Source organism: Acomys minous, assembly GCF_964271855.1.
Source record: "Acomys minous genome assembly, chromosome: 12".
NCBI lineage: Eukaryota > Metazoa > Chordata > Mammalia > Rodentia > Muridae > Acomys > Acomys minous.
The window spans coordinates 27,833,402-27,850,177 of NC_140493.1; the positions used below are offsets into that span (position 1 = coordinate 27,833,402).

At 45.0% G+C, this 16,776-nt stretch overlaps 1 protein-coding gene across 7 annotated transcripts in view; it reads left to right on the forward strand.

The window, feature by feature from the left end:
• Window positions 1-16,776, forward strand: part of LOC311579927 (maestro heat-like repeat family member 5) — a 76,931-nt gene that overhangs the window by 16,170 nt on the left and 43,985 nt on the right. For all 7 annotated transcript variants that reach the window (XR_014773293.1, XM_084750976.1, XM_084750978.1 and 4 more), the window contains exons 5-6: window positions 13,259-13,418; window positions 14,531-14,583. Coding sequence is in view for 6 of the 7 variants with exons in the window: in XM_084750976.1 (XP_084607102.1) it covers window positions 13,259-13,418; window positions 14,531-14,583 (213 nt within the window). In the remaining variant the exon portion in view is untranslated. The remainder of the gene's footprint in view (window positions 1-13,258; window positions 13,419-14,530; window positions 14,584-16,776) is intronic.

The following is a 16,776-nucleotide window of genomic DNA, read 5'->3' on the forward strand; positions in this document are numbered from 1 at the left end:
TTACTTTGGTAATCAGCATATTTTGTGATTCCATATTAAAGGATGTTTTCTGTTTCTGTGAAGAACATCATTAAATTTTGATGCAGACCTCTGTGAGTTCAAGGCTAGACCTACAAAGCAAGACCAGGACAACCAAGATTACACAGAGAAACCCAATCTCAAAAACCAAGAAAAAAAAGCCAGGAGCCTGTAATCCCAGCACTCAGGGAGGCAGAGGCAGGCAGATCAATGTGAGTTCTAGGCCAGCCTGGTCTACAAAGTAAGTCCAGGACATCCAAGGCTACACAGAGAAACCTTATCTCAAAAAAAAAAATGATAGGGGCTATACTGAATCTGTAGACTGTTTTTGGTAATATAGCCATTTTCATAATATTAATCTATTAACAGTGAAAGGTCTATCTTGTAGTCCCTTTAAATATCTTTTTAAGATGTATTTATTTATTATTATGTGTACAGTTCCCTGCCTGCATGTACAGCTGCAGGCCAGAAAAGGGCATCAGATCACATTATAAATGGTTGTGAGCCACCATGTGGTTGCTGGGAATTGAACTCAGGACCTCTGGAAGAGCAGTCAGTGCTCTTAACCTCTGAGCCATCTCTCCAGCCCCTCTTTCTTTAAATTCTTTATGCAGTGTCTTAAAGTTTTGATGCTATAAGTCTCTTGCTTCCTTTGTAGGTTTATGTTTGGCTTTTACTGTTTTTGAGGCTACTGTGAAAAAGATTTGTTTTCCATTATAAGCTGCTAACCTGCACTTGCTGTCTACTCAGATAATTAATTTTATTCCTTCTCAAGTCTCCGATGGGACTGAAGACCAGATAGTTTAGTCTTGCAATTCAGCTTAGTTATTTTGGGGGTTAAGATGTTTTTAGGTCTGGATAGATGTTTTAAGTTGATAGAGATGAGATGTGATAGATATTGATTCACATTCATAATTTTAAACTCACCAAGATAGGAACGATGTTCTCTTCAAGGTTGCCAAATACAAATAGCCAAAACACTATGAGTGTAGCATTTATATAATTCCTCATTGTTTCCTGGCTTTTCTTGCTGTAGGTAGTTTATTGTATATATGTGTGTGTGATGATATAAATGTATATGTAAAAAAGAAAAAAATTTGTTTTCTTGGTTTCTTTCTTAGCATGTGAATTGTTGATGTATAGAAAACTGCTGGGCTTGTCTGTTGATTTCCCCCACACACACACACCCCGCTACTTAAAAGATTTAAAGCTTGTCAGACCTAAGAGTTTTCCAGTGAGGTCTTTACAGTCTTTAGTGTAGGGAGATGGTTCTCAACCTACGGGTTGCAACTCCGTGGGGGGTCAAACGACCGTTTCACAGGGGTCGGGTATCAGATGCCTTGCATATCAGGTAGTTACATTACAATTTATAACAGTAGCAAAATTAAAGCCATTAAGTTGCAAGGATAATAAAGTTATAGCTGGGGCCACCACAGCATGAGGAGCGGTATTAAAGGGCCGCGGCATCAGGAAGGCTGAGACCCACTGCAGTGGAGAATCAGGTCATTCAGCAAATAGGATGGAGATAATTTGAGTTCTTAATTTCCCCTTTGTGTCACTTGTTTATCTTGTCTTTGTACACTAGCAAGTAATTCAAGCCGTATATTGGATACAAGTGTAAAGAGCAGACATGTTTATCTTGTTCCTGATTTTAGTGGAAATGCTCTCAGTTGTCTTCATTTATTGAATGGTAGCTGGAGGTTTTGAATGTATGGCCTGTGTTATATTTTGTCCTAGCTACTTCAGAGCTTTTATTGTAGGGGGATATGAACGTTATCAATTGCCTTTTCTGCATGTGTTCATACGATCATGCAATTTCCATCCCTGATTCTATTTATATCCTATAGACACTTTATTGATTTCCCATATATTAAACTACCCTTGCATCCCTGAAGTGAAACCAACTTGATGATGGTGTATGATTTTCTTGGTTACTGTTCTATTGCTGTGAAGAGACACCACAACCAAGGCAACTCCTATAAGAGAAAGCATTAACTGGAAGACTGCTTACAGTTTCAGGGAGTTAGTATGTTATCATCATGACAGGAACATGTGGCAGGAAGGCAGGAATGGCGCTGGAGAAGTAGCTGAGCACTTTGCATCCTGAGCCTTACGCAGCAGGCAGAGAGAGAGAGAGAGAGAGAGAGAGAGAGAGAGAGAGAGAGGGAGAGAGAGAGAGAGGAGAGGGAGAGAGAGAGAGGAAAGAGACTGGCTCTGGAATGGGCTTTTGAAACCTCAAAGCCCACCCCCCAAGGCACATATCTCAGCCAAAAAGGACACACCCCCTATTCTTTCCCAGGAGTCCACTGAGTAGAACCAAGCACGCAAATATATGAACCTATGGGAGCCAATCCCACCCAAACCACCACATTCCACTCCTTGGCTCCCATAGACTCATAGTCTTATCCTAATGCAAAATGTGTTCAGTCCAACTTCAAAAGTCCCCATAGTCTACCACAGTCTCAACACTGTTTAAAAATCCAAAGTCTTTTCTGAGATTCAAAGGATTTTTTAAACAATAACTCTCTATAAAATAAAAATAAAAAAGACCACATACCTCAAACATGTAATGGCACAGAATATGAATTACCATTCCAAAAGGGAAGAAAAGGAACATAGTAAAGAAGTACAAGACCAAAGCAAATCCAAAACCCAGCTGGGCACACTCCACATTCTGCATCTCCATGTCCAATGTCAAAGCACTCTTCAGATCTCCAACCCCCTCCAGCATCATTGGCTGCAACAGTTTTCTCCCTTGGGATGTTTCCACACTCAGATCCTTAGCTCTCCTCAGCATGTACCTCATGGCATCTCCAACATCTTGAGGTCTCCCACACTTCACCAGGCCTCACCTTCACAGCTTCACACAATGGCCTCACCAGGTATCCACGCAGGACCTCCCGACACATGCCTGGCTCCAGCAGCTTCCCTTAACCAGAGAGGGAAATTCCACAACCCCTTTCCTATAGTCTTTACTCTAAAGTCAGAACCACGTGGTGAAAGTTGCCAAGTTCTCCCGCTTGCTTTGGGGCTGGAACCTGAGGCTCTCCTTGAGTAGCATTTGCATCCGCTTTTCTTTGTTAGTGGTTTCCTTTGCTCCTTAAGCTTTCCTTCAACTCCTTCTCAACTTCATATGGAAAAACAAACAAACAAACCAGAGTGGCTAAAACAATCCTGTACAATAACAGATCTTCTGGAGGAATCTCCATCCCTGATCTCAAGCTGTACTATAGAGCAACAGTAATAAAAAATGGCATGGTACTGGGCAAAAAACAGACTGGTGGATCAATGGAATTGAGTCAAAGACCCAGAAATAACCCACACACCTACAGACACTTTATTTTTGACAAAGAAGTCAAAACTGTACAATGGGGGAAAAGATAGCATCTTCAACAAAGGATGTTGGTCTAGATGAATGTTTACAAGTAAAAAAAAAAAAAAAGGCAAATAGATCCATAGCTATCACCTTGCACAAAACCCAAGTCCAAGTGAATCAAAGAAACACTAAATCTATTAGAAGAGAAAGTGGGGAAGAGTCTTGAACTCATTGGTATAGGAGACAACTTACTGAACAGAACACCAACAGCTGAGGCTCTAAAACACGAATTAATAAATAGGACCTCATGAAACTGGGAAACTTGTGTAAAGCAAAGGATACAGTCAAAAAAAAAATGACAGCATACAGACTGGGAAAAGATTTTTCACCAACCCTACATCCAACAGAGCGTTAATATCCAATATATATAAATAACTCAAGAAATTAAACACCAACAAACCAAATAATCCAATTAAAAATGGAGTACAGAGCTAAACAGAATTCTCAACAGAGGAATATCAAATGGCTGAGAAACACTTAAAGAAACGTTCAACGTCCTTAGTCAGCAGAGAAATGCAAATCAAAACAACTCTGAGTTTCCATCTTACACCATCAGAATGGCTAAGATCAAGAACTCAAGTGACAGCACATGCTGGAGAGGATGTAGAGAAAGGGGACCACTCCTCCATTGCTGGTAAGAGTGCAAACGTGTACAACCACTTTGGAAATCAAGTTGGTGCTTTCTCAGAAAATTGGGAACAGCTCTACCTCAAGACCCAGCTATATCACACTTGCACCTTTATCTGATTTAGGTATTGTTGTGGGTTGAGTGTGAAATGTCCCTCACAGCTTCATGTGTTTGAACAGATGGTGGTTCTATTTTGGGAGGATGTGGGGGCCTTTATCAGGTAGAGCCTCATTACAGAAAAGGACCATTGGAGAGCAGGCCTTGAGAAGGATGGACTGGACCTGTACTAGCTCAGGTTTTCTCTGCTGTCGAATACACCAAACTGCGAGGAATCCCTCACACATGTTCTGTCATACTGTTCTCACCGTGAGGGACTATGCTGTCCCAAATGGAACCAGAGTCAATCATTCTTCCCTTGAATTACTTATTGATACTTTGTCACAGGAGTGTGGAAAGTAACTAATTCAGTCACCAGGATAATGTTGGCTTCACAGAATGAGGCTGACGGCAGGCCGTAGTCTCCTTCTCTCTGTGGAATGGTACAATCTGAGGAGCCCTGGGGTTAACTATTTAAAGATCCATTCAGCTCTGCGATCTCTTTATTAGGAGACGCCTCACTACTGCCTCACCCTCACGACTTACTATGCATCTATTTAGGTTGTTTCTGGCCGCTTGATTTAATTTGGTCAGGTCATATATTTCTAGGAATTTGTACAGGTCTTCTAAAGTATTCTCTAGTGATCCTCTGGATCTTACTGGAGTCTGGTGTAATGCCCCCTCCTCCTGCACCGCCCCCCCCAACTTCATTTCTAATTCTTTGTCTTCTCTCCTTCTTTTGGTTAGTTTTGCTAAGAGTTGAAAGAGTCTCTGCAACCTTCGTGGCAGCAGAGTAATGAGCTGTGGGCGGCAGCAAGGCCGTTCAGCTCAACACGACTCAGTATCTGGTGTTCACTTCCAACGTCAGAAGCCTGACTCCCGAGTGTGCTTTATTTTGGGCTTATTTAAACACAGCACAATCTGGCGAAAAACTATTTTTGTGATAATCAACTAAATTCCACGCGAACAACAAAGCTTACCTAAATCTCTCTGAGGCACAAAGCAAGACAAGTACAAATCCATGTGACTCCTTGGAAACTCTTTGAAAAGCACCTGTGACGTCTTCCATAAAGACAGGTTCTATAGATTGCCTGAGAAAAACAAGCTCATGAGACGGGTCTGGAGGAGGGGTCTGGTGCCAGCAAGTCTCCCGCCACACAGATTGCGCAAAGGTCACCAGACTAGAAAGCATATCTGTTCCAGACTTCTAGGCCGACAGCAAGTTTTCCATTCTTTTCCTTGAAGGAACAACACTGTGTGCATAGCATTCCAGGTTCCCCTAGTAGTGTCTGTAAGCACAGAGACAGACGTCTGTGCCCCCTACAAAGAGCTTGTAATACTGTTTGTCTTTACAAAGAACCAGCTCATCAATTCACTGGTCCTTTCTGTTGTGTTCATAGCCCCCATTTCACTTATTTCTTCCCCAATCTTTATTACTCATTTCCATCCCTTTACTCTTGTTCTCCAAGACCTTGAGATGCACGGTTGAGTTTTTTTAATTTGGGTTGTTTCTCCGTCTGGTTGTTGTTGTTGCTTTAATATAAGCACTCACCCGTGAACTGCCTTTGCCGCGTTCTGGGACGCTATGTTTTCATTTTCATTTTATTTTTAGAAATTTTTAAATTTCCTCCACAATTTCTTCAGCAACTCGTGTCAAAGGTGTACCATTTAGCCACCATGTGTTTGTATAATTTCTGTAGTTTCTCTTGATATTTATTTCTGGTTTTATTTTTATTATGATCTGATAAGGTGCAATCCATTTATTTCAGGTTTTTAAATAGGTACGTACTGACTTGCTTTATAAACTATAAACAGATTTGTTTTGGAGAAAGCCTTGTGGGTGTTCAGTGGACATAGTTACAGCTGCTCCTGTTTGCTTTAGGTTTCTGTTGCTTGGCATATTAACCTCTGCCCTTTCACTTTTACTCAGTGTGTGTGTTGGCCAGTGAGTGTTTCTTTTTCCTTTTTCCTTTTTTTTTTTCCCAACAGGGCTGCTTTCTTTAGTAGATTGTTTGCTTAGGTTTTATGTATCTCAGAGTTACTAAACTTAACTTTTGAAAATATCATAAATTAACTTGTCAGAATGATCCAAACCATAAAATGTTGGTGTTATTTATAGAGCTGTTTGCTGTGCTCCTGTTTTGCATACACGTATCTATTGGAGAAAACATACAGCTCTAGTGTAGGCCAGCCAACACTATGATATGTTTTTCTGTTTTTCCTCACTGACTATGAAATTAAATCCTTTGAACTCTTTAAAAGTGAATTACTTTAAAACTGAATGGAACTGCTCGTCTCATTGTGGCTACATTGAATAAATGTCCCTTTTCTGGTTTTTACTTTTAAAAAAATTAATGGATAAATTTATTATTTCCTAAAGTAGATATATATATATATATATATATATATATATATATATATATATATTCATTATCAAAGGGAAGTAAACAACTCTGGCAGGTTCTCTTCCCAGGATTGAATTAGCCATAATGTAAACTCTAAACACTTGTCAGTGTTCTCAACCGGCTGCATTGTCTTTAGGAAGAGTGTGTGTCTTTTGGCAACAAATCATTCTTATTTGTAAATAAGTCTGTATCTTTTAATTGGAGAATTGAGATCATTTATATTTAGTTCATTGTAGAGAAATAGTTGATGATTTCTACAATTTGGTTTATGTCTTCATATTTTATTTAAACAGTATTCTTCTCCTTCATTCATATCAGCTTTGCTTATTTATTGATTTGGACATGTTTGATCATTTCCTACTTATCATTTGGTTATCGATTTCTCTGATGAAGCTCACTCTTTTCTGAGTTTCTGGCTCTGTGACTATCTTTATTTTCCTTTAAGTAGTAGTCACTGAATTCCTTTGGTTTGCATTTATGTTGGAAAGTCTTTATTTTTAAAGGTAAGATTGCTGGGTTTGGTAATCTTGGTTGGCAGCTATTTACTCTCAGAGCTTTTTTTAAAATTCATTTTACATCCTGATCATAGTTCCCTCTCTCCTCTCCTCCTGGTCCCACCTTCCCCCTCTCTATCCCCTATCCTCCATCCCCTACCTCTCAGACAAGGCAGCCCTGCCAGAGGGAAGTGATCAAAATATAGGCAACAGAGTCTATATCAGAAACAGCCCATGCTCTCCTTATTAGGGGGCCCACATGAGGAAGGACTAAGCTGCCTATCAGCTACATATGAGTAGAGGGCCTAGGTTCTTCATTGGTGCTTCAGCCTCCATCTACCCACCTGGGCCATGGTTTGTTGACTCTATTGGTCTTATAGAGTTCCTATCTCCTCCAGGTCCTTCTGTCCTTCTCCCCACTTTTCCACAAGGCTCCTGATTTGCCTAATGCTTGGCTGTGAGTCTCCACTGCTTGGTGGAGCCTCTCAGAGGACAACTATGCTAGGCTCCCATCTGCAGGCATAGCAGAGTATCGTTAATAGTGTCAGGGGTTGACTCTCTCCCATGGGGTGAGTCTCAGGTTGGGCCAGGCAATGGTTGGACATTCCCTCAATCTCCCTCAGTCTCTGTTCTTTATCCCTGTACATCTTGTAGTCAGGGTAAATTTTTGGTTGAAGTTTTTGTGGGTGGTTTGGTATTCCTCTCTGTCCATTAGAAATCCTGTCTGAGGCTGGGCGTGGTGGCACACGCCTTTAATCTCAGCACTTGGGAGGCAGAGGCAGGCAATCGCTGTGAGTTCGAGGCCAGCCTAGTCTACAAAGCAAGTCTAGGACAGCCAAGGCTACACAATGAAACCCTGTCTCAAACAAACAAACAAAAAACAACAACAACAATGAAAAGAAATTCTGTCTCTCTAAAAGGTGGCCCCTTTAGATTCTATGACTCCAGTTATAAAGAGTCACCCCAATATTCTCCCAGGAGCCTACCCTGTCATAGGTCTCCAGCTTAACTGAACAATGTCCCTGCTTTCCATATCTCTTCTCTCTCCAAGCCCTCTGACCTTCCACGCACGCTCTCCCCACATTGAGGACAGCACCTACCCTCAGAGCTTAAAGAGGGTCGGAAGCTCCTGCCCTGAGAAGTCTGGTATCAGTCTGATCAATTGGTCTTTGAGATGGTATTTTTCTCTTGACTATTCAGCATTGTGTCTTTATTCTGTGGTCCTGGATTTTTAACAGCAATGGCATTAAGTGATTCTTTCCTAGTCATGTCTATTTGGGGTTCTAAATTACTCCTGTTCTTGGATGCCCTCTCTTTCACTGGATTTGGGGGTTTCCACTATGTATCTCACTGAATAGGCTTTCTTTGTCTTTCATTTGTAGGCTAGCCCCTTTTTCTACCCACTGGTTCTCATATTTGGTTTTGTGATTGTGCCTCAAAATTTCCACAAGTTATGGTCATGCTTATTTGTTCTTTTATTGGTCTCTGAATATAAGATCTCTTCACCAGGTGATGGTAGCGCACGCCCTTAATCCCAGTACTCAAGAGACAGAGGCAGGCAGATCTCTGTGAGTCCAAGACCAGCCTGGCCTATAGGTGAGTTCCAGGACAGCCCAAACTACACAAAGAAACATTGTGTCAAAAGTCCAAAACAAAACACAAAACAAAAAAACCTCTTCAACCTCATATTAAATTCCTAGTATTTTTCCTTCTACTTAGCCTAGTCTATTGATGGCACTTCCTTTCCAGTGTTCTGTATTTGATATACTAAGTTTTCCATTTCCAGCATTTTGTTCAATTATTGTTTTGTTTGTTATTTTTAGACATTCAGCTTTCATATTGAACTCCTCAGTATTGCTGACTTTCTTGCCCAGGTTCTGAGGTGTCTTTCTACTTCTTCATCTGCTTGTTTGAATCCACTTTATTACCACTTAATATTTTTTATTAATACTTTGACATAACAACTATTTCTGTGTCTTTGATGTAGTAGTTGAGTCATGGTCTTTTGGAGTAGTGACGATGCCTTGCTTTTTCATCTTTCTTGTGTTTCTGAGCCATGATATTTGGGATATATTGGGATATTTGTCTCTTCCAATCTTATTTTGGACTCTTCCTAGTCTTTCTCTTTGAGGATTTAATCCCAAGTACCACTCAGATAAGAGGAAACAAACTACTATAACAGCAACAACACCGAACCAAACCAGATAAAGAAGAATAGTTAAAATCAATTAAATCTAACTGCCGTGTCACCAATAGCTGTAGAAAAGTAAATGTCAAAAAATGGTGTAGAGAAAACTGTGTCGGTGCAATGATTAAGGTAAGCAATGAAGTATGCATATAATAAGAATAAAGAATGAAATAAAGCAAGGAGACAGGAGAGGGAAAAGGAAGAAGGAATCTTAAATAAAAGCCGACAAGAAAAAGGCAAAGAAGGTGAGGAAAAGGGAGGGACCAAGAGATGAAAATCTGAACATGAAAGAACAATTTGTAAATAATATTAGATAAAGGTAAGAGGGAGATTAAAAAATACAAAAGCTTTTTAAAAGTAAGATAAAATAGGCAGACCTGGACTGATGCGAACCTAGAGAGATCTGAGTTTTATTCCTGGAACCTACATAGAGGAGAAATAGAGAGCTAGCTCCACAAAACTCCCCTCTGACCTCCACATGCATACCTTGGCACATGTGCTCACATATACAGGCACATACACACAGTAATGATGTTTTAAAGATTTGTTTTAACTTTTTTTTGGTTTGGTTTGGTTTTGGTTTTTCGAGACAGGGTTTCCCTATTTAGCCTTGGCTGCCCTGGACTCACTTTTGTAGACCAGGCTGGCCTCGAATTTACAGAGATTCACCTGCCTCTGCTTCCCGAGTGCTGGGATTAAAGGCGTGCACCACCACGCCCTGCTTGCTTTAGTTTTTTAATGGTGTGTCTATTGTGTGTATGTGTATGTGAGTGCAGGTGCAGGTGCGCGAAGAGGCCAGAAGAGGGCGTTAGATCCCTAAAGCTAGGTGGCTGAGAGCTGCCCAACATGAATGCTGGGAACTGAACTTGGGTCCTCCGCAAGAGCAGAGGACTTAACTGCTGAGCCACCTCCCCAGACTCCAATACCCCTCCCCCGCCTTTTGGTCAAATTTTGTAACATATGTAAATGAGGCTTTATCCTCACGGCACCCTACCCCAGTCTGAGGCTGGGGCTTAGGCCCATTCCTGTCCCCTGTGCAGCTTGTCTTTCTCTGTCCTCTTTCAGAAGGAGCCCAGTGCCTTTTCTCTCTTCCTCTTTGGAATAAAATCCCTCCCTCCATTACTGTGACACTCTTCTCCTTCACAGTAGTCACACACAGGCAGCTTCTAACGTGACACCTTACTTGGAAGTCTCGTTTTCAAGAGATCTCGATTTTGTTCACAGAATCGTTGGTTAGGGAAAACCAACATCTCGTCTTCACTGTCCCACTCCAGTCACTGCAGAAGCCTGTGTGACCTTGGAGGTCACACCACGCAGCTCTCCCCTAAGCCAAGGGGGCTCTCTACTGTTTGTGGTGTCCTCCATGTCCACACGCTGCTCTCAGTCCCCAGGCTGCCTGTCCCCTTTAGACACTGTCACAGCCCCAGCCGTCATGCCCTGTCCCCTGACCAACAGTCACAGATCGGGATTCCCATAACCACCTCCATATCTTCACTTAGTTTTCTCAAGCAGCTAAGAGAACTCGGGGGGGGGGGGCCGGGCTGGGGTGGAATTCTCTCGAGCATATTCACTCTTTAGGAGAGAAATTACAAAGCATTCAGATGAAAAGGTGCATGGAGAGAGGTGTGGGGAAGGCAGGAAGCATCCCTGCCCTCTCCAGGTACTCTCAATTTCCAGAAACTTCTCTGGGTTGAACTGTCAAGGGATCTGTGAACTCTGACCTCTCTGGTTCCTATTTCACCTGCGATGACCTGGTTTGGGGAGAAATCAAGGCCTGCTCAGGTGCTTGTCGCCGTTGTGTGCAGCCTTCCTCCCTTCAGGGCCTTCACTGGGCACTAACTCTCTGGCATAAGGAGGTCACACGACCCCACCATGGGACAAGGCAGGTCCGAGGGTGTCTATGACCTGCTCCAAGACAAAAAGTAGAGAAAGACAAGGGTCTCAACAGCCTGCCTTGGGGAATGTGGTGCTTCATCCTTGCGGTTAACCTGACACGCCTGGGAACAGGAAACCTCAGTGGAGGGCCTGCTTCCATCGGACTGGCCTATGGGCGTGACTGTGGGCATTTTCTTGTTTGCTGATTGCTGTAGGAGATGCCTAGCCCACTTTGGGCAGTACCATACCCTATGCAAGTAGGGCCGGGCTGTATAAATAAGGTAGCTGACTGTGAGCCTAGGAGCAAGCCAATAAACAGTATTCCTCCATGGTTTCTTCTCTGAGCTCCTACCTTGAGTTCCTGCTCTGGCTTCTCTACATGGCTGACTGTGACCTATAAAGTGAAAATAAACCCTTTCCTCCCCCCAAATACTCAGTGTTTATCAGAGCAGCAGAAAGGAAAATAGGACATGGAAAGGTAACTCTAGATATCTGCCCTACCTTGGGAAAGGGCCTATGAGCAAGGAACCATGGGTAAGAACAAAAGGTGTGTGTCACACTATGCACCTGCCTGTAGCATCCAGGGATGTTATCTCTTTTTTGTTCTGATGGTATCAACAAGTTTTCACGTTTTGTTCAGCGTGAGTACATGTTCCTGCGTTTGCAGGTACCCATGTGTGTGCACACATGCACCCACACACATGGAGGCCACAGGTCAACCTCTGGTGACATTCTTCAGGAGGACACTGTTTCTTGAGACACCATCTCTCACTGGAACCTGGAGCTCTGACTAGAATCAGTCTGGAGAGACTGACTGACCAGCCCAATCCTAGGGGTCCATCCCTCCCGGCCTCCCCAAGCACTAGGATCACAAGCATGCAGCACCGTGCCATCCTTCTTTGTGGGCACCATGAGTTGAACTTGGGGCCTTGCACTTTCCACAGTGAGTGCTTTAACCAACTGGGCAGACTCCCTCCCCCTCCGAGTTTTACCCAATGTTTTGTCTATGTTCAGCATCTAGCCTCATCAGTCAGCTGCTTCTGGGTCGTGCTTCCGGGCAGCAGGTTGGGTGATTTCCCTCCTCTCGTGCCCAGAGCTCCGCCCAGTGTGGTCTGTCTTCCAGCCCCTTCCCTGTGACCCCAGTTCCAAAGGTTAGGGAGCCAAGACCACCACCCCTTGCCTCCAGACAGAGGCCGAGGATGGTGCCGAGGGAGAAGGACCTGATCCCATCTCCCTCCCTGCTGCTGGCATAGCTCTAGGTTTTCAGTTCCATTGTCCTTCAGTTCCCAGCTTTCAGCATATGATTGCTGTTGCTCCCTCTTTTTAATCTCCTAAATATAGTTTTAGATGAGGGACTTCTGGGTGGTTTTTTTTTTTTATCGCAAAATCATATTCAATCCAGTGTGTTAACAAGAGGCCCTCACAGCCGTGCCTATAATAAGCTGTAAGTGGTATATTGATTTCATAGGATAATTTCCTGCATCACAGGGAGAGAGGGAGGGGGGCCCTCAGACACCTACCCCTACAGATGCTGCCAAACCATCCAATGCAGGCAGGCAGCTGGACCCTGCTGGATCTACCTCTTTCCAACCCCACCCAGCAGCACCCTGAGTGGGTAGGAGCAGGTTGGGCAAAAAACCCAGCACACTTGCTGAGAAGAACATGCTGGGTAGCACCCAGCTGAGCTTCAGGCACTGGGCTCCTAGCTGTCTGGGGATGGCCCTCGTGCTGCAGACAGGGAGCCCATTGGCAGGACTCTGCTAGGAAGCTTTCCAAACGTTGGCTGTCCAGCTGAAGGTCTTAAGTGGGAATGATAGATGTCCTATGCTGCCTGGGCACCATGGGAAAGGTGACTTTAGCCAGACAGCCCTGTGAGCGAGAGTCCTGAAAACAGCCTTGGGGTGAGTTTACAAAGAAATATAGGTGAATAGAGCATGTGGGATTGGGGCTCCAGGAGAGGGCAGAGTGTTAGCAAAGGCTAGGGAGCAAAAATGGCGCTTGTGTTCTTGGGGCTCAGGAGAACGCAGCATCAGGAGACAGCCCACCTCAGGCTCCCTTAGCCTGTGCTCTATCCAAAAGATGGCTAGGGAAAGGCAATCCGTATGGAATTGCCCAGCTTGATGCAGGCCACTGTTCCTCCCCTACCCCACCCACCACCGCCCCTCCTCTCTGACCCAGGAACTGGATGACACATATCAAGACGCAGCCAGCGATGTGTTACTGGCCCTCTGCCGGCATTCGTGGCCAGCAGTGGCCAAGCACTTGGAGACGGAGCTCCTGACAGGCGTCTTCCCGCACCGCAGCCTGTTGTACGTGATGGGCATCCTGTCTTCTCAAGGTACGTGCTGCCATAGGGACAGATCAAGGCCAAGGCAAAGAAAGAGGCCATGAAGGGCCTCTGCCACCACCCCCTCTCTCCATGCCTATGGCTGCACATGGGTCATGCACCTAAGCTTCTGCAGTGCATGCAACCCTCTCTGCAGCTCTGAGCTCCATGCCCCACAAGGCCTCAGTAACCCTGGCCATTCTAGGGACCTCCACACCACTGTCTGATAGACCAACAGTACTGTTGGTCCAGGAGTTAGCGCAGACCCTGTAAGATTGTTACTCTGCCCTGATAACCTCCGTATACTGGTTGTTTCATTGGTCTCCCTTGGCCACACAAGGCAGATGAGAATCCCAGCTCAAAAGAGTAGTTTTGATGGTCAGGGTCACCCAGGTTGCCTCACCTCAAACCCTGACCTTCTGCCTGCTTCACCCCATTCACTCTTTTCACAAGCTGTCCTTAAAAATGCCCAGTTGGGAAGGTTCTGGCCGTGACGAAGCCAGCTTCCCAGAAGGCCACTGGAGAGGGCTTCCGGTAGGAGACAACCAGTGCGGGGGGGCCCCATCTAGCCAGGCCTTGGAAGCAGCAGGTCAACAACAGACAAGGTCAGGCAGGGAGGAGAAAGGGGGCCGTCTCCAAATATATTCTGGGGAGCTTGTGCTCAAGCCTGGATCTGGCTTAGCTCTGCCTGCCCTTCTCCAAATTAGCAAGCTGGTTGGGGGCTCTTCCAATGCAGAGGGATCCCCAAAGCAAGCCCTCCTTATATGGTAGAGTTTCTAAACATTCTTATTGATGGCCTTCCAAACCCATAAAGTGTCCCTTCCTAGCCTTACTTAAAGGAACCACAGCACATCCCCCAAAGGCCATGCTTCAAAGGGCCCCACCATTTACCAGTGGAAAACAAGGTCTGAAGAAGACAAACAGCCTGCTTGGACACAACATGCAGGCAGTGCCAGGATTCCAGCCCAGCTCTCTGGGCCCTGATCCCCCTTCCAGCTCATGTTCTTCCTACTGGAGGCTGTCCTACCCCTCCCCCCTTCCCTGCGCCTCCCACCGCACAGGAGCAGGCTAGTGTCTGAGGGATGTGCAAGACCTGGCCTTTAGCCTACCCTCTTTTGCCACAGAGGAGCTTCTCGAGAAAGAAGACAGAGAGAGCTGGAAAGATCTGCTTTTCAAGGTACGGAGGGAGCCCACTACCCCAGATCTTCTGAGGGACATCAGCAAGTTCACGTGGGAGGAAGAGAGGAAAGGGGGAGGTGGGGAGAAGGAAGGAGTGGAAAGGAGGAAGGGGAATTCGAGATGGCAGTGGGCAGACAGAACCTCCCCTGACAGATAAGCACACAGCATAGAGGCAGGAGGTGGCTTTACCAAGGTCACTGGGGGAGCCAGGATTTGAATCTTGGTCTCTAGACACTTGGCACAGAGTAGATGCTCAACACAGACAAGCTTGTGGCCACCCACGTTTTGGGGGACTAGAAAAGACAAAAGGGCCAGAGTTAAGACTTGGGGAGAACGGAGACAGGCTGGGGTGGACTGAAAATGTGACAGTCCCAGAAGCCATGTTGGGGCAGGCCCATCTCTGGACCCTCTCCCAAGTGGAGGGGCTTGTATTGAGTTCGAGTCCAAGCTCAACTACTCACAAGTGTGGCCCGGGCTGACTTCCTTTGCCTCTCTCTGTTGCTTAGTTTGCTCATCTGCGAAATGGGGTTAGAGGTGGTTGTGAGGGTCTCGTCCAGTGCAGAACACAAGGGGTCCTGCTCAGTGCTGGTTGTCGGCACTGTGACAGGCAGAGAAACAGGAGTGGGTTGGAAAGAGGGAGCAGAGCATCAAGAAGTAAGTCACTGAGGACTGGAAGACCAGAGACATCACTAGCCACGTCGATCTGATTGGCAATCCTCGATGCTTTGAATAGGACTTGCCTCTCTCAACAATCCAATACATTTAAAGGGGCTAAAACCAAACAGAAGACTTCTAGGACCAAAACTTAAACTAGAGGTCAGTGTTAAAAATATACCAGAAGACATTCCAAATGCTTGAGGATTAAACAACTCACCTCTTAGTAAACGTAGAGAAAGACGTCTGAAGGAAAACCAGAAAATATTTTTAAATGAGTGTTAATGAAAATATATTTGGACATAATGAGGTACAAAAAGTTTTTTATATTAGAAAGGGTATAAAACTTCATTGCTAAAAGCTACCTAGGAAGAACAAACTAAACCCAAAATAAACAAAAAAGAAGAAAAAATGCACTCAGAGGCAAGAGGAGTGCCTTAAGTTTGAGGCTAGCCTGGTCTACATAGCAAGTACAAAGAAAGAAAAGCAAGTTTATTTTTAAAAATCACTATACTCATTAAGAGGGAGATTTTTCACTTTCAGCACAGAATAATTAACAATCACACAAACACTTTAGGTATTAAAGGATTCCCTGCAAAACACAGACCATCAAAACTGAAACAAGAACCAGAAGGTCACAATAGCCCTGTGTCTATTAAAGAAATGAAAATAACAGTGTAAAATCATCCTGTTCTGAGCCAAGCCCTTTTTCCCAGCTATACAGCATGCATGCCAGTCTCTGAACAGCATGTTTGCACGAGTAAATAATTTATTCATTAGCTGCCTAGCAAATGGACACAAGAAAGCAGGTCTGAAGTCCACCTCCAAGCCTGGGGAGAGGTGACTGGAGGTGTCACCACAGTCAGCTAAGGTCTGGAGGGTTTATTCATGACCTCAGCTGGCTTGTTCAGGTTCTTCCCTGAGTTTTGCTTCCATTAAAAAAAAAAACAACTCCCAGTTCTACCTGGAGGAATCTTTAGACCTGGAGGAACCTCATGGAGTTGTTCTGTGGACCCTGAGGAACCCTGTGGAGTCCTCTGTGGACCCTGAGGAACCCCGTGGAGTTGCTCTGTGGACCCTGAGGAACCCCGTGGAGTCGTTCTGTGGACCCTGAGGAACCCCGTGGAGTCGTTCTGTGGGCCCTGAGGAACCCCGTGGAGTCGTTCTGTGGACCCTGAGGAACCCCGTGGAGTCATTCTGTGGGCCCTGAGGAACCCCGTGGAGTCATTCTGTGGACCCTGAGGAACCCCGTGGAGTCATTCTGTGGGCCCTGAGGAACCCCGTGGAGTCATTCTGTGGACCCTGAGGAACCCCGTGGAATCATTCTGTGGACCCTGAGGAATCCGTGGAGTCATTCTGTGGACCCTGAGGAACCCCGTGGAGTCATTCTGTGGACCCTGAGGAACCCCGTGGAATCATTCTGTGGACCCTGAGGAATCCGTGGAGTCATTCTGTGGACCCTGAGGAACCCCGTGGAGTCATTCTGTGGGCCCTGAGGAACCCCGTGGAGTCGTTCTGTGGACCCTGAAGAACCCCG